The 19,073-nt window shown below is 51.5% G+C and overlaps 9 protein-coding genes across 9 annotated transcripts; 6 read left to right on the top strand and 3 right to left on the bottom strand.

Moving 5' to 3' along the window:
• Positions 1 to 148: 148 nt before the first annotated feature.
• BO87DRAFT_390802 (regulator of G-protein signaling domain-containing protein) lies at positions 149 to 1,252 on the top strand (the record flags this gene model as incomplete). Its single annotated transcript, XM_025624946.1, has 1 exon — positions 149 to 1,252. One exon carries the CDS (start codon positions 149 to 151, stop codon positions 1,250 to 1,252), a length of 1,104 nt encoding a protein of 367 aa, XP_025475181.1.
• A 321-nt stretch (positions 1,253 to 1,573) lies between these two features.
• BO87DRAFT_319256 (uncharacterized protein) lies at positions 1,574 to 1,738 on the top strand (the record flags this gene model as incomplete). Its single annotated transcript, XM_025619837.1, has 1 exon — positions 1,574 to 1,738. A coding segment is annotated over one exon (165 nt), but the record flags the coding sequence as incomplete, so codon positions are not given.
• A 390-nt stretch (positions 1,739 to 2,128) lies between these two features.
• BO87DRAFT_344217 (RUS1 family protein) lies at positions 2,129 to 4,265 on the bottom strand. The gene is made up of 7 exons (XM_025620810.1): positions 4,033 to 4,265; positions 3,842 to 3,954; positions 3,776 to 3,788; positions 3,632 to 3,695; positions 3,226 to 3,566; positions 3,116 to 3,160; positions 2,129 to 3,046 (listed from the first exon to the last, which is right to left on the bottom strand). Exons 1-7 carry the CDS (start codon positions 4,189 to 4,191, stop codon positions 2,201 to 2,203), a joined length of 1,581 nt encoding a protein of 526 aa, XP_025475183.1. The 5' UTR covers positions 4,192 to 4,265; the 3' UTR covers positions 2,129 to 2,200.
• Positions 4,266 to 5,021: 756 nt separating this feature from the next.
• Positions 5,022 to 5,448, bottom strand: BO87DRAFT_319194 (alpha-ketoglutarate dehydrogenase subunit KGD4; the record flags this gene model as incomplete). The annotated part of the gene is made up of 2 exons (XM_025619834.1): positions 5,022 to 5,305; positions 5,373 to 5,448. The coding sequence occupies 2 exons, from the start codon at positions 5,446 to 5,448 to the stop codon at positions 5,022 to 5,024; spliced, it is 360 nt and encodes a 119-aa protein (XP_025475184.1).
• A 1,654-nt stretch (positions 5,449 to 7,102) lies between these two features.
• On the top strand, positions 7,103 to 8,002 carry BO87DRAFT_319122 (mediator of RNA polymerase II transcription subunit 18; the record flags this gene model as incomplete). The annotated part of the gene is made up of 2 exons (XM_025619830.1): positions 7,103 to 7,596; positions 7,681 to 8,002. 2 exons carry the CDS (start codon positions 7,103 to 7,105, stop codon positions 8,000 to 8,002), a joined length of 816 nt encoding a protein of 271 aa, XP_025475185.1.
• Positions 8,003 to 8,130: 128 nt separating this feature from the next.
• BO87DRAFT_447387 (putative DNA 3'-phosphatase Tpp1) lies at positions 8,131 to 10,745 on the top strand (the record flags this gene model as incomplete). Its single annotated transcript, XM_025628262.1, has 9 exons — positions 8,131 to 8,502; positions 8,563 to 8,720; positions 8,796 to 8,908; positions 8,962 to 9,291; positions 9,349 to 9,476; positions 9,553 to 9,692; positions 9,888 to 9,939; positions 10,163 to 10,308; positions 10,581 to 10,745. Exons 1-9 carry the CDS (start codon positions 8,409 to 8,411, stop codon positions 10,743 to 10,745), a joined length of 1,326 nt encoding a protein of 441 aa, XP_025475186.1. The 5' UTR covers positions 8,131 to 8,408.
• Positions 10,746 to 12,233: 1,488 nt separating this feature from the next.
• Positions 12,234 to 14,448, bottom strand: BO87DRAFT_176134 (uncharacterized protein). Its single transcript, XM_025618377.1, has 2 exons — positions 13,659 to 14,448; positions 12,234 to 13,552 (listed from the first exon to the last, which is right to left on the bottom strand). The coding sequence occupies exons 1-2, from the start codon at positions 13,960 to 13,962 to the stop codon at positions 12,348 to 12,350; spliced, it is 1,509 nt and encodes a 502-aa protein (XP_025475187.1). The 5' UTR covers positions 13,963 to 14,448; the 3' UTR covers positions 12,234 to 12,347.
• Positions 14,449 to 15,150: 702 nt separating this feature from the next.
• BO87DRAFT_419487 (uncharacterized protein) lies at positions 15,151 to 16,429 on the top strand. The gene is made up of 3 exons (XM_025626947.1): positions 15,151 to 15,630; positions 15,680 to 15,750; positions 15,813 to 16,429. The coding sequence occupies exons 1-3, from the start codon at positions 15,528 to 15,530 to the stop codon at positions 15,987 to 15,989; spliced, it is 351 nt and encodes a 116-aa protein (XP_025475188.1). The 5' UTR covers positions 15,151 to 15,527; the 3' UTR covers positions 15,990 to 16,429.
• Positions 16,430 to 17,301: 872 nt separating this feature from the next.
• BO87DRAFT_380405 (M20 family metallopeptidase) lies at positions 17,302 to 18,851 on the top strand. The gene has a single exon (XM_025624295.1). It carries the CDS (start codon positions 17,448 to 17,450, stop codon positions 18,696 to 18,698), a length of 1,251 nt encoding a protein of 416 aa, XP_025475189.1. The 5' UTR covers positions 17,302 to 17,447; the 3' UTR covers positions 18,699 to 18,851.
• The last annotated feature ends 222 nt before the right edge of the window (positions 18,852 to 19,073 follow it).

A 19,073-nucleotide genomic window follows, 5' to 3' on the forward strand; every position in this document is an offset into this window, starting at 1 on the left:
GGAAAGGGTGGCCACTCAACATTCAAGACTGGCGAAGTACCGGATTCACTGCCTGGGCTGTCTCGGAGGATTACAGCAACAACGAGGTGGATTTCGGGGCTTCACCACACCTGCGCCGTACCCCAGTGACCGACGCACGCTGTACGCGATGCTTAAAAAGAAGACCCTGCATCCTCCCATACTCTTCCGACACCATACTCCCAGCACCACCCCTGAGCTTTCTCCCACGTCTTCCTCATCGGACAGCGAGTCGGACGAGGACATGGACTCCTCCGCTTCGCGTCCGCTGAGTTTGACGGTTCCTCCGGGTGCTTTCTGTCCCATGCGTCCCTCATTAGATGAGGTGCTGGCCAACACTGCACCTGCCCCATACACCCTTAGTGCCTTTATGGCCTATCTCTCGCAGAACCACTGTCTGGAGACCCTGGAATTCACGTTGGAGGCCAAGCGGTACCGGGAAACATACGATGCCCTGAGCCGCCAGCTGAATGAATCGCCCATCGTCACCGACTGCACCGGCAGCCAGCATCTGCGTATGCTCTGGCAGCGACTGTTGACCGCTTACATTCTGCCCGGATCTCCACGAGAGATTAACGTCTCCAGCGAGGTCCGCGATGACATCCTTCGACACGCCAATCTTCCTAACCCGCCGCTTCCCGAAATTCTGGACGCTGCCGTAAAACTCGTTCATGATCTGATGGAGGAGTCGATCTTTCTGCCGTTTCTCAACTCGCATGCTTCGACCGCTCACGTTTTGCCGCTATCGGAGCCGCTGTTTTCTCAGGAGGACGATATCACCGTCGTATCGAACTCCAGCTTCGACGAGCACACGGCCAGTCGGGGCCGATCGAAGAGAAGACGGCAGTCTCCCCAGTCTTCCAAGGATCTGGGATCGCCGGTGTCCGTCGGTTCTCCGCCTAGCCGCTCGAACTTCTCCTTGAGTGCAATGACTTCCATGGGTAAGGTCGGTCATCGGACTTTGGGACAGGTCTCCAACGCCAGCGGAGATTCCGGGTCTGGGGCGTTGACTGATGACTCTGGAAGCTTGCAATCGAGTGCCAGTGCAGGCGAACCAATGACACCGCCGACTACGCCGCCCTCCAGCGATCCTCACTGCATGCACCTGGCCCACAGCCCGAAGCGCACCGACAACCCATGGAAAAAGATGGGACTGAAGTTGGGCTTCAAAAAGCGCTCGGGCCACGGAGGCTCCGGCAACCAACATTTCAAGTTGTCTGGCATGGACGAATGACTGGCCGTTCAAAACCGGCCGACAACAACCTTACCGAAATCCCACCCCATCTGGCAGAGCATCAAAGCTCTGATGATGTCCTTTATCACTCAAAAGCCTTCTTCGCTCCGAATTCTCGACGGATCGCCAAAAATGGCATCCTGATTTCTACTCCTCTCACCGCATCGGCTAGACCGCATGATCCGATCTGCATAACCTGATACCGCATATATGATTGATCTCTCGGTTATTGAGCGAATATGTCGCATTGACTCACTGACTACGAGTGGACGGTGTAATGCATGTGCATTATGATTTAAGCATATTCCGGCGTTCTGTCTCATCTTCTTTTTGCCTTTTTTTCTTCCACTTGCATCGAAGCAAGCGACCCAGCGTGCATCATTCCATTTGTCATCATCAAAACCATATAGACTTGGGGGTTTCCAAAACGGGATGGTGGTTATCTGTTATATCTCTTGGCGTTTTGTGTGTGTGTATCCATATTGAATTTCTCACAAGGGGGAGTGGTGTGGGGTGTCGAGGGGACATTCTGTTGATGTGTGCGTGCATGGGAGTTGTTTTTTATCCCCCTTTTGTCAAAGGGCATGACTGCATTTTTTTCTTTCTCCTCCGTGTTTTAGTTAGCATCACACTTTGCATCAGCATTAGCATTAGCATCACTGTGTACTGGTCGATAGATACCCATGGATTGGATGCTTTTTATCTTCACCTTGTTCCGGGCTCGAACGTAGGATTGAGTAGACTGTCTTATTTTAAACCGTACAGTATTGAAACCCCATCTCACCCATCAACAGTGCTCCTCCCTACATAGTCAATACTCATGTATCGATCATCACAAAGCAACTATGACCTGTTATAAAACAAACACCCTCATTAGTAATTTACACACAAGTAACTACACTAGATAAGTACCCAGCCATAACAGACAGCTATGCTAGCTATATTACACTACACCACGACCCTCCTTCCCGACCTCGTCTCCAACGCAGCAATGCTCAAATCCCAGCCATTGTCCGTCAACACAGTCGTATACCGATCAAACCTCGACCCTTCATTGAGGAACTCCAACGTCCGGTGCAGTACATCCATCGTAGCTTCAATCTGGTCTGAGGTACTAATAAAATCCGCTGCTGGTGGTGCTGCTGCTGATGACGTCGACAAAACCCTTGCAGCCAGCAAGGCATGCGCCCATGCCTTGAGCTGAGATTGACTTGTAGTAGTGTTCTTGAGTAGGATGTTGGCGTGCCATGTTGGGTTCTTCTTACTGCTGCTGCTGCTGCTGCTGCTGCTGCCGCTGGTGAGGTAGAGGATGTAATCTTCTTTACTGAAGAGGGTGGTGAGTTGGGGCATTGGGATTGGGGTTCGGAGGGATTTAGAAGATGTGGTGGATAGTGCAGACGAGGAGAGGAATTGTTGCAGAGAAATGCCTATACGACAGTAACCGAGGGTTTGAGGGGGAGTCGTTGTTGAGGAGGACCAGCGGAGGATGCCGTCTGTTTCGAAGATTTTCTCTTGCTTGGAGACGTTGGCTGGGGTTAGGGTCTTCCAGGAGGGCGGGTGGTGGGATTGCGGTTGTTGTTGTTTGGTGGGTTCTGCGCGGAGGAGTTGTGTGACGTCTGGATCAGTGTTTAGGAGGGTTGAGAAGACAATGTTGGCTCGCTGTCTGTTGAGACTGGTCATTTGGACGGAGCGCACGGCAGCATAGTTGAGACTGAGGTGCAGGGCTAGAAGCATTAAGAGGCATATCCAGGTTGTGGAGAAGCTGGTCACGCGGGAGACGACGAAGGAGCCGACCTGTAAGTTCCTGCGTCAGGTTTGCTCTGGGGTAGATGAGCTGTAGTAGCTAGGGTGTGTCTGGCTTACGAGCATGCCGATGAGGGATATGATTGTCTCTTGCGATGAGTCTTTCTGTTGATAAGAAGTCAGTGGCTGTATTGTAGGCGCAAGGTTCGAATAACGATTGATACACTTACGGCATTGACTTCAGCGAGGTTTCCCCAGCGAGAGAAATGCGCACTCAGACTCGCCTTGGAACTCCCCCCTGCTACTCCGCATAGAGCGCGAAGGACACCTGCTGTGCTGAGTACGGTGACTCGAGGCGCACCTGCTGGGATCATTGGTGAGAGACAGTCGAGGATCATTGCTAGATCGTTGAAGACGTCCGCTGCCAGCCGGTACATCTTGCATTCTGGCTCGAGAGCAGTACCGACCCGGTGCGCGAAGAGGATCGTCGCAATCCGGCCAGAGGAGTCTTGGAGGATATGCAGCAGTAGGGCTGCGGTGGGGGAGGCATCGGCGTTACCAACTCCAACACCTAATAGCTGTTAGCATTGGTGGTCTGTGGACCAGCTGTTGGGTGTGAATAGGAAATCTACCGACCTTGCAGCACTGCTCTCGAGGATAGGAGACCAGCAATCGAGCTGCTGAAGGCTTGGAGAGAGTCCTTCGTGGATTAGCCGTCTAGTCCGATAGGGGCAAGTATGGTAGTGCTTCGGCATGGTGTGCTTAACGCTTTCTACATACAAACAATTGGTATCTGTATGAATTAGTAGAGCCCAATGCTAGGGAGAGAGATCAACAGTATCTTACGGCGTATAATCATCCGTGACACTGTGGGGATATCCAGCAGGAAGGAAGACCTCAACCAGAAAGTCTAGAACGCTCTTTGAAGACCAAGCTGCCAGAGTAGTGGAGGAAGCATGCTACCAAGCACATGGTTAAATCGGAATGACAGCATTGCAGCCTAGTGCTCAGATTGGGTAACATTGGTTATCACTTACTGCCACATCCACGCGTCCCCAATTCTCTCCATGCTTCTTGTCCTGCTCAAGACGTGCAGGGCCCGCTGCGGGCTCGGAGTAAATGTAAGTTGCGGTAGGGTGATTAACTTCGTCCACCTCGGTGAAGGTTATTGCGGTGCTGTCCTCTTTAATGGCCATTATGTGGCGCGTGTTCCTTTTGGTCTCGATGAAAGTCCCGTTTGAGACCTAACGCGATGTTGGAGACGCGTAGCTCGATGGAAGTTGTATAGAAAGTTGTTGTTGCGTGGCAGGAGCTGACGCTAAGGATACGGGCACGTGTCATGACATCTGTCCGCTGCAGTCCGGCAGAATCTCGGATGGACGACCAGTAGCTCTCTACATTAGACTACGTGACTGCAAAAAGTTATGTTGAATTGATTGATCGTATTCAAGGTCTCCTCGAGCCTCAGTATAGTACTAATAAACCTCAGGGAAGAACTCAAACAAAGCCCCGCAAACCGAGGATAGTCCAACATGCAGCAGACTTTTGGATCCGAATGAAACAACCATCTATGCACAGAAATCCGAAGATATCTCAGCAAGCCCCAGCCAGACAACAAGAAAGCATCCGTCATGTGTCGCGCCCCAAGTACAAGGAATCCAAACCGCTAAGCTCCGAAACAAGCAACCACCAGCGCCGTGACCGAAAAGAAAAGCATAAAAAGAAGCAATCGAAGAAGTGCAGGGACGGAAGCAGCTCCTGGTTGGACAATGCCAACAAACGACCCATCACCAGTATGCGACGGTGCTCCCAGCCCCTGATTATAGTACCATCCAAGTTCCAATGATGCGAGACGAACCAGGCCCCACAACTCGCCTGTTACTCCATGGTTGAATTGGGAGAACAACGGCTGCCACGGCCCCATGCCGATGGCCGTACTCTATCTTAACTTGATAGTATTCGTCAATCGCCAAACCGTGACCGCTACCGTTGCGTCATCTCTCGTTGAGTGAGATCCTGGAATGATCTACGCGAACAGGCTGGCACCGCCGGTCTCAATGGCCTCAATCTCGGCCTCGGACCAGGGAAGGCGGTGGAAACGGGCAGGAAGCTCGTCGCGGTCGAAAAATTCACCCTGCTTGGGCTGAACGGGGCCCAGGGAGGCACCAGCGCTGCGGCCAATGCCCTGAGAGAAAGAGGCACGGCCAAGGGGGCCGTGCTGCTGAGCCTTGATGCGGTAGGCGGCGAAAGAGTCCGGGAGAATTCCGGAAGGAGAAGCGGGGTGAGGACGGGGGGTGTGGTCAACGGACTCTGAAGATGGGTCATGTTAGACAAAGAGGCAGGCGCGTCGAATTGACGGGTGGGAATGAATACATACGAGGCACGGAACGGCGGCCGAGGAACCGGATGAGGGGGGTGCGGGCAGCGCTGCGGAGAGCAAAAGTGGCACGCATTTTGTACAGTAGGAGTAAGGAAGATAGGGTTATAGATTATAAGGTAGTCGTAAGGATGAAAAGCGAGGAATCGAGAGAAACCGCTGGTGTCCGACGCGACCGAATTAAGCGATTAATAAGTTGGAAGTGGAAGAGGAAGCTTTTAAAGGGCAGGCGGATTCTCCACGACAAGGACACAGAAGGCCTATATATTTTGAGAAAGAAAAGAGGCAAGGACTGTACAGAAGGCTGTCTGGACGGAGGGAAAGGCGCAGGAGGAGAATTGGAAAGACTGGTGGAGGGGAAGGGGAAGAGAAATGAATGAGGAGGAGGAGAGGGAAAATGCCGACGAGGGTCGGAGCGGAAGCGAGGGTGTGGGTTTTTGATAAGCCCAGCTTTGGTGGTATGTATGGAGTAATACGGGTTATTAACGAGAAACCCGCCGCCGGATTTTGTGATCCGGGCTTTGCCTTCCACCATCCATTCCACCATCAATCTGGCACGATTACTACTCCTCAACGTCTGGTTCTATGCTGCTTGTGGTATGATCAGAGACTATTCGGTCGAGTCGGTACTAGCTGCTCATTGCCAATTCGATAGCGACGACATCATGTTCCCCATCTTTTCCCCAAATCAGATACTAGACTGATAGTGTTAGGATGATTGACACCTGATGATTACTCCCGACGGCCCCGATCCTTGCCCAAACCCGCATCCCCGGTGAAGGAAGACCCGTGCCTGAGTGGCCAGTGAGTTTGGATTTGGGGGACCTGCATCGGTGCTTCCTTCTAATCGCCTTTCCTCCCGACGCTTTTCACCTGCACGTCTCTTTTCGGCTTCCCCTCATTCGTAGGATTTCCCGGAGGACGTTATGATGCTCCAGTTGGTGTAACAAACCCTCTCTTATCTTAGATCACCTGAGCGGAGAAACATCACAGGTAAGTCGTCTGGCGTGATCCCCCTCACACATGCACATACGTACACCCTCACTCTATGTAAGACTTAGAACTGTACTTTTTACCTTCCGGGATCTGAAACCCCCCGCAAGCCCTGGGAAGGAGGGCAAGTCAACCTCACTATTCACTAATAGTAAATTCCTTCCCCTCCCCCCATCTTGGCATGTGCTCGGATGAGTCTACCCCAATTAGCCCTGTCCAAAAGGGGAAATTTTCAACACAAGCAATATTAAAGGAACAGGGAAAAAAAGAACAATCATAAAGTTTAAATCTCAAAAAAAAAATCTTTTATGGTTGATTTGTTGTCTTCTTAAACTTTGCCTTCTAGCATTTTGCCGCTCGAAATCCTTGGTTTACTCACCTCGGAGTTACAATCGCGTGATATCACATGATTGTTATCTCCCCACGCGTTTTCCGCCCAGCCAGAAAGTGGATTGTTGTTCAACTATTGTGTTACTACTGAATTCTCGAGACTTGTCTGGCAGTTACCGTACCATAACAATATTACTTACCGGCCGGACCAAAGTGGACACTCGGAAGGAGTCTCCGACCCGACTTCACCCGTGCTTTTTGCCTGATTTGCGGCTTTGCCTGATGTGTTCCGTCTTTCCCTGAGCAAAGCTGGCCGGAGCTAAGGGAGCTACAGACAGGCTCGAACGAACTCCCGATTTCTATTCTTATTCGTCTCGATTTCTACCCCGGTTGTTCCTCTTGCGATTATGCATGAGCTTCTGCTCTTCGCCTCGGTCCCCGCGCATCAGCATCATGAGCTCCTTCAACAGCTGACCGGGTTGACGGCCATGCAACCCCGTCACCGCCTGGAAAGACGCTTGGTTTTCAAGGCCTACCGCAAGCCAGGTTTGACCACCACCCGGGTTGGGGCCAGTCAAGATCTGCAGGGTGTCGAATTGCAGCGCCTTAATAAAATGCTCAATGGCGGCATGTTCTATACCCAAGTAGTCGGTCCCGTCGCCAATGCAGACTTTGGCGGGAACCCTTCCTCATCTGGAGATCCCGATGTCTCCATGTCCGGATTGGAGGAGAAGCCATCGTCGTCTTCATCGTCTTACAGTTACGAGGACCAGCCCTGGAAACTTGAATTCAGAGATATTCCCGAGGCAGGCACTCGATCCGCCGTAACTGCTCGTCTAATGGCCAGTGCCACGCTGCCCAAAGGTGATATCACGGCGCCCATGAATGCCTGGGGCTATAGGTTAGTAGCATCCCGTACTCCTCGGCGCATATCCAGCTCCTTCGTATCTTGATTGGTCCTAGTCAGCTGACAAACTGGGTTCAGCTTTGTCACTGAGTACGTGGTGGAAGGGGATGTCTTTGTTCTCAATGACATCGTTATCTTCCTACACCGTGTCCTGCTTTACCCGACTGGGACGCAAGAATCACATGGACCTCGTCGGCAGCTGCCTGCTTATCAGGAACTCTCACCGCTGGAACGGACAGGGAGCTATGTCCTGCAAGCTGCTATCACCGTCCAGGACGGCGGGAATCAGGAGATGATGAGGATGGCGTCGCAGCATTTGTTCGGGCTTCGCGAGCAGCTCAAGTCGGCCGTCCGTCTAGAGATGGCGGATCGGCTGTCTCTGGATACGCGAGCGAAGTAATCATGTATTATCATATCTTTTTAGCCGTGCTATATACCCCGGAGTTGATGGCTCTCAGTAGATAAATCATTCGAAATTCAAATCTGTCATTAGGAGCCTTAAAAACATAGTGCTGAGATCTTTTTTGGAAAAGCAAACTTTAGTTGAAAACATACACCTGGCTTGATTCAATTGATGTCAGCGGTGCAGTTGTAGCATCCATCAACTGTATGGGTGCAATGAGCCGTCAATATAAGCATGTGACTTCGCGAAGTTCAGGCGCGCGTCAGCGCGTCGACTTCCGCTTTCTTGAATCCGACACCAGTTCGAGCCATCCAGTCGCAGTTTATCTCTCTTTCGGCTAGATTCAGAACCACGGTACCCGGTAAACATATTCAAGATTATTTTCAGACTCCAGTATCTCAGGATGGCCGGCGGCGGGGGCGTCAAACGTACAGCTTCCCCCACTCGAGCTATTTCGCCGCCTCCACTCAAAAGGAAGGTTGAGTCTACCATAACTAGTGAGGCACACCTATTCTGTTTTCGTACGTCTCTATACTAATAGGGTTAATAAATACTAGAAAAAGCTGTTTCCTCCTTCTTTACTCCGGCATCTCAGAAAAAGCCCGAACAAATCACTTGGCGCATTGTCAATAACAGTGCCGTCATTGGCAAGTATACTTCGGAACTCGGTCACAAAAATAGTACAGAGAAGCCTAGGATCGCGGCATTTGACCTGGTCAGTTGAAAACCAGACCGTTCAGCGCGGTATATCATTGCACGAGCCCGAGACTGACTAGGTGATCGCACCTAGGATTCAACGCTCGTCTCGACAGCCTCTGGAAATACTTTCCCCAGGAATGGGTCGGATTGGAAGTGGTGGCATGATACAGTACCTGGGAAACTCAAGGAATTGAACGACAATGGGTATGTAGTAGGTTGGCTTATAGTTCCCTGATCGGGCAGCTTCCGGACAACAGGATATTGAACTCTCTTCTGTGCAGATACTACGTGGTGGTCGTAACGAATCAAAAAAAGATCAGTCTCAAGAAAGATCTTAAGAAAGGCCAGAGCGACTCCAAGAGCCTTGTCAACTTCAAGGAGAGGGCGTCGGCTGTCATGAAGCAACTGGACATCCCTCTCAGTGTATATGCGGCCACAGAAGATGACGAATATAGGAAACCCAGGACAGGTCTATGGAAGGAGATGCTCGATGACTATGACTTTGATGTGTCGGGGGTCAATCTGGCAGAGTCCGTTTTTGTAGGGGACGCTGCTGGACGGCCGAACGATCATTCCATGGTCGACCGGTAGGGCTGGCCTTTTGAAGCACACTCACGGGCTTGATACGCTAACGGCGGTTCAAGCGGATTTGCTCTCAATGTTAAAGTACCCTTTAAGACGCCCGAGGAGTTCTTCCTCAATGCTGACCCAGAGCCACTCGTGGAACCGTTCGATCCGACAAAATACCTGCAAGCAGAGCCAACTGACGACGGTGAGTCTCAATGCACGGGGTGATTGTGAATCGACCATCAGAGTACCCTATTGACAACTTGTCTTGCATGCTGCAGTGGCGCCACCTTTCTCTCGCCAGAGTCCTCTCGAGCTGGTGATATTCTGCGGCAGCCCTGGGGCGGGCAAATCCTCATTCTACTGGGAATATCTAGAACCGCTGAAATACGAACGAGTTAACCAAGACCTGCTCAAAACTGTACGTTTTCTTCATTATATCTTCAGCCCTTATACGGGTTACTTCCTTCCAACACCCCCTTCTACGCCAAGCCCACAAGTGGCAGGGGCTTCGCTCGCGCAGCAGATAGACGCCTCAACGACCAACCCACATCTATGTACTACCAAGATTGCATAATCTATCATCTAACCAGCCGTTTAAACACAGCGCCCTAAGTGCATCAAAGTGGCAAAGGAACACCTTGCAGCCGGAAGATCTGTGGTTGTCGGTACGTGAACGTTATGAACGGGGCAGTCTTTCCCCAAGAGACCAACCCACCCACCCTTGCATTGACACTCCGACGGTCTAAATCGTCGATTTCCCGGGCTCGAGTCTAGCCAGGCTACACCAACCCTAGCCCATATTGCGATCCATCCCCCCTCTTCCTCAGTAACCACGGTGTTATTGCAAATGCACGAACGGTTAGATTTCGTCGCTGATCAGACGCACAGACAACACCAACGCCGACCCGGAAACCAGATCCCACTGGGTAGAAGTCGCTAAGGAATTCAACGTCCCGATTCGTTGTGTCTATTTCACGGCTTCCCCGGCCCTCTGCCGGCATAACAATGCGGTCCGTGCCGCAAATCAAACCTTGGTAAGTCCGTGCGAGATGAAGATGCGCGTGCACTGCATCCCCATTGTCCCCTCTTCCCCTCCCACTCAAACCTATAGCTTGTCCTCTCCCCATTCGAGTCGTTCGAATGGAGGTAGGTGGTGGTTATACCAACTCCACCCATCACTACCATCTTCCCCAACGATCACATGTGTATTATCAGATCATCAGACACACCTATACCCATACATGCATACATACACCGATCCATTAGTCCATGTACATTCAACACTAATCCTCCATCCAATACCCAGAACCCCGAATCACGCACCCTTCTCCCCGGAATCGCCTTTGGAGATTTCCTCCGCCGATTCAAAGAACCGTCAATGGAAGAAGGCTTTCAGGACATCATCCGCGTGGAATTCCGCTTCCGAGGAGACGAGTCCGCCAAAAGGTTATGGGGCCAGTACTGGGTGTGAAGACAACTATTCTATGTAGTATCTACTCGCCCAGCAAACCTACTAGCATTCATAGAACAGTGTTCCATAAGAAAGCAATCATGGGAACACAGCTTAGCTTAGCTCAGCTCAGCTCAACTAGACTACCACCCATAAACAAATCCAGCTACCTACTACTACTGCTATTACAGCTGCTGCTGCCTACGTAGTCATTCATATGCAGCGACAGGCTAATCCAGTCCTGATCTAGGCGTTCTATCTATCTATCTAGTCTAGCGGGAATGAAATGCAAGCAAGCATGCATGCATGGCTGAAGAAAAAGAACAATCAATGTAAATGGCCGAACGAGCGATCTGCCAAACCCTACCTAGCTAGCTAGCCACCAGATAACTAATGTAAGAACTTAGTTTACGCTACATGTGCGCGGTACGAGTTACTCGATTCGGGTGGCTGTCGAAGGGAGGAGGGGGGAGGGGGTGGGAATGGAAAAAGACGGTCGACCCCGCGCATACATGTATGCATCAGGCGACTTGTCTGACCTGAGTCCTGACCCTGGCTGGCTGGCTAGCTGGCTGGCTGGTCCTTTGAGGGGAGGGGGGGTTGAGTAACTGTGGACTACATACATACATACATACTACTACTGTATGTATGATTGAGGGAGGGGAGAGGGGGGAAACAAAAGTACACTGCATATGCATTGCATGTGGAAAAGCAAGGGCGGGGAACCATAATTATCCGTTGGGAATTGAAGGCATCATAATTAGTTAGAGTGCCAAGGTGGTGGGTGAGTCATAAGTAGTACTGATATGTAGTTATATGTAGGTCTAGTTAGGTAGTATCTAATAGTAGTATCTGTATATAATACACTGGGGTGTACAAAAACGCGAACAGAGAACAGGCATGTATCTATAATAGGTATGCTTTTGGCTTTTTGTGGAAGGGGCAGCAAAACGTAGAATTTCAAGTAGGATAAATGAATGAAGAACCATGCCTTGGGGTATAAGACAGAACAGAACACCAGGAAGCGCCCTTGCAATGGTTTCGTTTCCCTTTTTGCTGGGTAACCCAGCCACTTTTGCTTTCAACAATCGTAATTCTTCTTCTGCTTCATGCTCCCCTCTTTCCCCTGTCTTTGCATCCACAGACTTTCCCCTCTCCAGTCATTAGACGGTGCAACCCAACGGTTACTTTTTGTGCCAAGGACAATGACGCAAGGAATGCATCGCCGACAGAGAGAACACATAAAGGAGAAGCTGGGCAGTGTACAGCATTATCAATACATGTTGGCGCGAACAAGTATTTAACAACAGGGGAAGAGGGTACATATGCAGAGAGATCAAACATTAAGGAACGGACTGCACTCTGCGAGTCAGTAGTCGCAGGTGCACAGGTCATCAGTCATCATTATGCAATCACAGATCATGAACAGAAACAGAGAATAAAACAAAAGATAAAAACATATCCGTCGAAACATGTATACTATAGGAGAGGCATAAGTCATCACTCGCTGAATCAATCGTTCGAGAGGCGTTAAGAAAAGTCGTAGGATGGTATACATCGTAAGCCTCCCGCAGTCTGTCTATGGTCATTAATTGTTTCCATGTTCGTGTCAAGGCAGTCAAATCAGGACCGAATAACGAGATCCTGGAAGAACTTGACAAAGTTGCGTTTCAACGAACGGGTGCGACATAGTCCGGATCCATTCGCTGCTGGAGCGATTTTCATAGGACCCACGATCTCGCCATCGCCTAGCTCGGGGAACTTGTTGTCGTGAAGGCGAGGGATTTTGACCGGGTCGCAAGGGTCACAGTGGGACTTCATCAAACTAAGACGGGGTCCCTCTGTCACTTCTAGCTCAGATAGCATCGCCTCATGATGGCGGCGCCATTCGCGATTGATGGACTCCCACTTCTCTTCGGTGAGCTTGTAGATCGTGGAAGTAACGCCATAATGTTCGCCAGTCCGCACGAGATGGCGCATGAAGTTGCACTGAGCCAGGTCCCAATCTGCGCGCAGCTGCCCAAACGTTCCCAAGTCACAGGTCTCGGGTACATAAGGCTCCGGCTGGATGGTAAAGTTGGCATGACCGAGTCTGTTCGCCCACTCGTCATTTGGGTCGGAGAGCGTGAATGGAGGCGCATCTCCCGAAACAGTCCGCACTGTACTGGCTCGTGGACGATTGAACGATGCGACAGATGGCTTGGACGAGAGGGGTGGTGAAGGTAAGCCTGCTAATCGCAGATCGGCGACAGCGCTGCAGACAACTGGGCCGTCATCTACCATATTGTCGGCTACTGAAGGGGATTGTAACGGAGAATGGACGCGAGACGCGGTCTGGTAGGATGATTCGTCGCCCATGAACGGTGGCAGTAGGGGAGTCGTTGCTTGAGGGGCCGAATCCTCTTCCTGGCTGTACCGGTTGGCTTTGCTGATATCAATAGGTTGCGTACCGGCTTCGCTGATGGCCTCCTCAAAGATAGTCCTGGCGGGTGATGGAGGAACCTGGATCGAATTGACGCGAGTGAAAGAACCCGTAGTGGGACTGGCTATGGCGGATGATGCTGAATTAGTGCGGGAACGCAGCTGTGTTGCGAATACATCTGCACCGTCCGGGCCATCGGAGGCACGTTTGGACTTCCAGCGAGTGGAGATGGTGGAGATTCGGGAGCCGATGCGCGAAAGACCCCGGGCGGAGATACTATCAGAGCGTCGATTCCTGGGCGAATGTGCAAGATCCATGCCGGCATCCGTTAGATCGTAGCTGTCAGAAGCATCGAAAGAAGCGTAGTATGAATCCTCGGCGACCGAGAGACCTTGGTCAAAGTGTTCTGTGGACAGGAATCGATTAGCGAACGAGGAGACGGATATCGGAGAATAAAGCAGGAGAAAAGGAGAAAAAGGCACGGGGGCTGGGAGCAAGGGCAAGTAACATACGGAAATAATCCTCCTCGAGGTCCCTGGGCGGAGACCCACAGGGTTCTTCCTTCACTCCTGTCAAGGGATTCCGCGACGGGCTCTCCATCGAGTTTCCGTGCCCCGGGGATGAAACCAGGGACGAAACCGAGCTGGAAAAGCGCGTGTGGCCCTTGGCAGAGAAAAGAGACACAGCGGGTGAAACAGGCGTGGAGGAGGTGGTGGTCCAGGGCGACGGAGGCTGGCGAGATGACGGGGACGACTCAGCCATGGTTTCAAAACTATCGCGCCGTCTGGTATCTAGAAACTGGGCGGGTTTTAACATGATGGACGAGTCAAGACTACTAGCGTGGTAGTCAGGCTGGCGGTGACTGAAGATCGCGCAGATGGTGAGGCTTCCACTTCACGTGCCGGAACAGGGCGAAACGGACGTGAGGAGGAACAACGCGAAACGCAGGGGAGGACAGAACGGAGTCAATTTGAAGGCGGACGGAACATCATCCGGTGTTCGATTAATTGCCCAGACCGGCGGGGGAGAATTCTTTTTCTTTTTTGTTTGTTTGTTTGTTTGAACTACCAAGAAAAGGCGGTTCAAAGAAGTGAGAGGGGAGAGAGGGAGAAGGAAAAAGAAAGGACGATCGATCGGACCAAAGAGATGCCACGAGCCCCGGGAAGAGCGCCTTTATTGTTCACGAGGAACGAAGTTGGTCTGTGACGACGTGGCGTGGCGGTGGAATCGCGAGATTGCCTTGCAGTAACAGAAGCAGCGACAGGCTCTGATGAACAGAGAAGAGATGGAGAAAGCGCAACTGACTGGGCTTTCTGACTGACGCTGACTGCTTGAGATTGATTGATTGACTGACAGGCTTGGCCCGGATTGAAGAAGTACGGCCTGAAGGAAGGAGACGCCGAGAATCCGTCCGCGCTGGTAGGGCAGGCAAGACGTGGAGCCTGTCGCAGCACCCAGTCAACAAACAACTGGCCGGGATTGTTCGTGAGGCCCAAAAGGACGCGGCTGACAGCTCAGTGGGCCGCAGTCAATCGGAGGCTGATGATTGCGGTGAGGTCACAGGATCCGACTCAAGGGGGGGAGGTTGGAGGTAGACAGGGAGGATATTGAAGGAATGCTTGCGGAGGGGAGAGAAGAAAGGGTGTTTTAGGAATCTAGGAGATAGGAATAGGATGAGAAGATATGATGTGAGAGGATAGAGTAAGAGAAGAGAAGAAGAAGAGTCGAGTAACTGATGAGGGGGCGAGAAGAGGGGAAGGATGAGGAGAAGAGGAAAAAGAGGAGGCGATGAGAATGAAAGAGATCTGGGAGCACAGACAAAGCACGTATAGGCAAATATCAACAATAACAACAATGTCTACAACCCAGTGCAAGAGTGTGAGCGAGCGAGAGAGAGAGAGAATGCGTGTGTGTGTCAGGAATGTTGCTTCATTATTGATAGCTAATATTCTACACGCCGCGATGCGATGAAAATCTTCTTGTGACACTTGACAAATTAGACCGGTTTTTTCTTTTTTTTGGACAGCATCCAGTCGACCTTTTTCCTTTAGAACGTTGCCCCAGTTGATCCATTGGATCGCAGTCTTAGCCCATCGTCACTAAATTCTCCTTCTATCGGAGCTATCTAGCCTGCTGACTGGGCCCAATTTTTCCCTGTCGACCCAGCCATCTGACAGGCCAGTTTTAGGGCTGTCGATGGGCAAAAAATAGAAAAAAGAAAAGGAAACAGGGAATAGATTTTAGAGGGGAGAAAAACCAGAACCACAGGCTGAAACCACAGAACCAGAGGAACCAGTTAACCACAGTCAGGATGATCGTCGGGTTTACACAAACTTAGACAGGCCTGTGAGGGCTCCGTTTCGCTCCGTGGCTGGGGAACCATGGATCGGGCCTCAGTGGCCATGGCTCGCAATTGTTCTTTGGGCTTCTGTGGCCATCGTGGGTCGGAGAAGACACGCGGTCGAATGGCTACTCCGGTAAGTAGTAAGTCGGTAGTAGTGGTAGTGTTCCGTATGTACTAATCCGTGAGCAGCTCGGCAACTGAGTCGACTGGGATGGTTCAAAAAAGAACTTGCATCGAATAATGAATCCCAATTTGCAGTTGTGAGTTGGTGTAGTGTGTGTGTGTTTGGGTGTGGATGGTGAATGTCTGAATCCTCCCTCAGACAGGTTTCAACGGCTGCACATCGGCGCCGTCTCCAACACAGCAAGCGAGGATGGAGACGGACAGAGAAGCCGGACGAACAAGGGAACCCAGCGAGGGTAGTGGGGACTGGAGAGGATGTTGTCTAGACTCTGACCGACTCGACTGGTCCAACACAGAGCATGCCCCCATCGGATAGACAGAGCTCCATTCCTTTACTGCTTGTGAACGCGCTGTGCGACCCCTCAACCCCGTCGTCATACCCCTTCAGGGACCAAGTAGAGTCCCCGAAAGTACGACGACCTATCAACCATCCTCTCCCACACTATAGATTTGACATCGGACCAGTCCCGACGGAACAGCAGATTGGAATAAAAGGAAGGGAAGACAGCAGGGGGTGTGGGAATGAATAGTTTGCAGTGGCCGGAGCTGTTGTGCTTCAATGCGTGAGGGAACACAAGAGAGATTGAGAATCTCGCCGTGGCACTGCTTGGGTACTGGACCGCGCCCCCAGCTCTGATGATGATGATATTATTTTCTACCTTCCTGTTATGATGACTATTGTTTCTGTATCAACTAACTAGTAAACTTCCTACTATACAGTAGAAAGCGAGAGCCAAGTCAGCGGTGGGGACGAGGTAGAACAAGAATGGGATCCCTCAACTTGCCTTCTACAGTAAATTCTGATTAGTGATTCTCTTCTCTCTGTGTGTATGTGTGAGAATGTGAGCATTCAAAGGTCTGGTGCCGACGTCAGATCCACATGGCTTCAGCGCCAACCGACCGGGAACCTTGCCTCCCTCAACTCTGATGTTCTCTTCCTTGGTTCAGTCCAGCTCGACCGCATCAAGAATGCTATTCGAGCGGGTGGAAGTCCGGCGCTGTTCCGCGGAAAACTCCAACGGTAAGGGATCTTGGCGCCATGCTTTGTGAGCAACTGAGCATATCTGTTGACGGCCGGCAATGACGATCGGGATGTTTTGTTAATTGCCGCCTGTTCCAATCCTTCAGTACTTCATTCTCAAAGATGCATGATGGCGATCGGACAAAAAGTGCTGTATAGTTGTGTTCTGTACACTGCGGAAGAAAGGGATTTCCAGGGACGTCATTCCGCCAATTCTCGAGGAGATTTAGGTATTCTTGACGATTCGGCCGACTGCAGAAGTTAATTGAGCGGATCGTTTCTATTTCCAGTTGATTCTACATCATGATGTTGGTTGGTGGAGCACCAGTCCAAGCAGGACCCTTCATCGCTCTTCTGTGCATCTAGCAAGTAAAAGTGCTGTGTAGTGTGTATATGCATCATGGTGCATTCTTCTGTATCCTGCTGGTGATCTATACAACAATCCATCTTACAGATAGATTCATTTACTAGAAGGAATGGCGTGACCAGACACTAACCCCCATTAGGCAGGTCCAGACCGACTGACTCACTCCTGCCTGAATGCTGCCTGTATCCTCAGGCATAAATGGCTTATCTCCAAATCGCGCTTCAATCAATCCTGCATTCCATTGACTCCTCATCCCAGCATCACAAAACAATTCTTCCCCATCCCTGTCCCCCTCGACAGTCTCCCTCTCATCAGCCAATTGACCTCCATCCTTCATCCAGGGAATGCCTTTACCCTTTCCCACTCACCCTTAGCCACCTAGAACCATGAAATCCCCCATCTCTCTTCTCGCGGCCGTCGGCGTAGCCTCGGCTGCCTCCCCGCAGACCCTCTTGTCCCTCGCCTCCACCGCGTCCGACATCATCGACGCTTCGCCTTTCCTCTCATTCCACCGCGACATCGTCCAGATCCCCTCCGTCTCTGGTAACGAGACGGCCGTAGGCACCTTCGTGGCGGAATTCCTCGAATCGCACAACTTCACCGTCATCAAGCAGCCCGTCCCCTCATCCTCCAAAGGCGACCCCAACCGCTTCAACATCTTCGCCTACCCATCCACCTCGCCTTCCCAAGACCGCCCTGAGATCCTCCTGACCAGCCACATCGACACCGTACCCCCCTTCATCCCCTATGGGCTCCATGATGACGCAAACAACAACTCCAACATCCTCATCTCCGGCCGCGGCACCGTAGACGCCAAAGCCAGCGTCGCCGCCCAGATCTTCGCCGTCCTCGATACCCTCGAATCCAACCCATCCGCTAGCCTAGGCCTCCTCTTCGTTGTCGACGAAGAAGTCGGTGGCCTCGGCATGCGCACCTTCTCCGACAACTCCACTCTCAACCCTTCCCCGTCCCCCTACCACACCGTCATCTTCGGTGAACCCACCGAGCAGGCTCTCGTCGCCGGCCACAAAGGCATGCTGGAGTTCCCCATCATTGCAACTGGCCAAGCCGCTCACTCGGGATACCCCTGGCTTGGTAGCAGCGCCATCTCTGCCCTCCTGCCCGCTCTATCGCGGGTCGATCGTCTTGGCAAGATCCCAGAAGCGGAGGGCGGACTTCCCGCGAGCGATAAATACGGCGAAACGACCGTGAACATTGGGCGCGTGGACGCTGGCGTCGCGGCCAACGTAGTGCCCTCATCCGCGATCGCTGAAGTGGCGATCCGTCTGGCGGCGGGCACGCCCGACGAGGCGAGGGACATTGTTGCACGTGCGGTGAGAAATGCCACTGGTGGTGATGAGCATGTGTACTGCGATTTTGCTGCGTATTCTGGTGGGTACGCACCTCAGGACCTGGACACAGACGTCCCCGGATTTGAGATCACCACGGTGAACTATGGTACGGATGTGCCGAACCTGAAGGTCTCCGATGGAGTAAAGCGCTATCTGTATGGCCCGGGTAGTATCCATGTAGCGCATGGTGATAATGAGGCTATCACTGTCGGACAGTTGGAGGAGGCGGTCCGTGGGTACAAGCGGCTCATTGAGGCTGCTGTGCAGCGGGCTCGCAGGACTTAGAAAGTGACGCAGCTAGCCATTAACCAGCCGGCTAGCCACGACGTGTACATATAACGAGGAAACGATAACGATTGTTTCTCTCCGCTTACTACTAGTACGTATATTCTGTACATAGGATATATACACCCACAGAAAAGTTAATATATGTACCTGAGGATCTATCGTACAGACAGACATTCAATCCGAAGCCAACTAAGTCATGAAATAGCAAATCCTACTACTAGGAGTAACACTAGTAGTAATGCCAGATGTATAAAGCCAAAATTGGTAGATAATGAAAGTGGTAGACAAATAAACCCAAGTGCCTGCCTCGGATGATGCAACAAGCCAGAATGCAGGAGCAATATATACTAACAGTACTCAAGTATAGAAAGC

Source organism: Aspergillus neoniger, assembly GCF_003184625.1.
Source record: "Aspergillus neoniger CBS 115656 unplaced genomic scaffold BO87scaffold_45, whole genome shotgun sequence".
In the NCBI taxonomy this organism is placed as follows: Eukaryota; Fungi; Ascomycota; class Eurotiomycetes; order Eurotiales; family Aspergillaceae; genus Aspergillus; species Aspergillus neoniger.

What these genes read in the sequence shown, in the direction of transcription:
- BO87DRAFT_176134 (XM_025618377.1), bottom strand. Translation starts at nt 13,962, where the DNA reads ATGTTAAAACCCGCCCAGTTTCTAGATACCAGACGGCGCGATAGTTTT. An exon ending in CCTCGAGGAGGATTATTTCC is followed by an intron (nt 13,553 to 13,658) that starts GTATGTTACTTG and finishes TCCTGTCCACAG; the next exon opens with AACACTTTGACCAAGGTCTC.
- BO87DRAFT_380405 (XM_025624295.1), top strand. Translation starts at nt 17,448, where the DNA reads ATGAAATCCCCCATCTCTCTTCTCGCGGCCGTCGGCGTAGCCTCGGCT.
- BO87DRAFT_419487 (XM_025626947.1), top strand. Translation starts at nt 15,528, where the DNA reads ATGGATCGGGCCTCAGTGGCCATGGCTCGCAATTGTTCTTTGGGCTTC. An exon ending in AATGGCTACTCCGGTAAGTA is followed by an intron (nt 15,631 to 15,679) that starts GTAAGTCGGTAG and finishes ATCCGTGAGCAG; the next exon opens with CTCGGCAACTGAGTCGACTG. An exon ending in ATGAATCCCAATTTGCAGTT is followed by an intron (nt 15,751 to 15,812) that starts GTGAGTTGGTGT and finishes ATCCTCCCTCAG; the next exon opens with ACAGGTTTCAACGGCTGCAC.
- BO87DRAFT_344217 (XM_025620810.1), bottom strand. Translation starts at nt 4,191, where the DNA reads ATGGCCATTAAAGAGGACAGCACCGCAATAACCTTCACCGAGGTGGAC. An exon ending in GGGGACGCGTGGATGTGGCA is followed by an intron (nt 3,955 to 4,032) that starts GTAAGTGATAAC and finishes TGTGCTTGGTAG; the next exon opens with CATGCTTCCTCCACTACTCT. An exon ending in CTCGAGAGCAGTGCTGCAAG is followed by an intron (nt 3,567 to 3,631) that starts GTCGGTAGATTT and finishes AACAGCTATTAG; the next exon opens with GTGTTGGAGTTGGTAACGCC.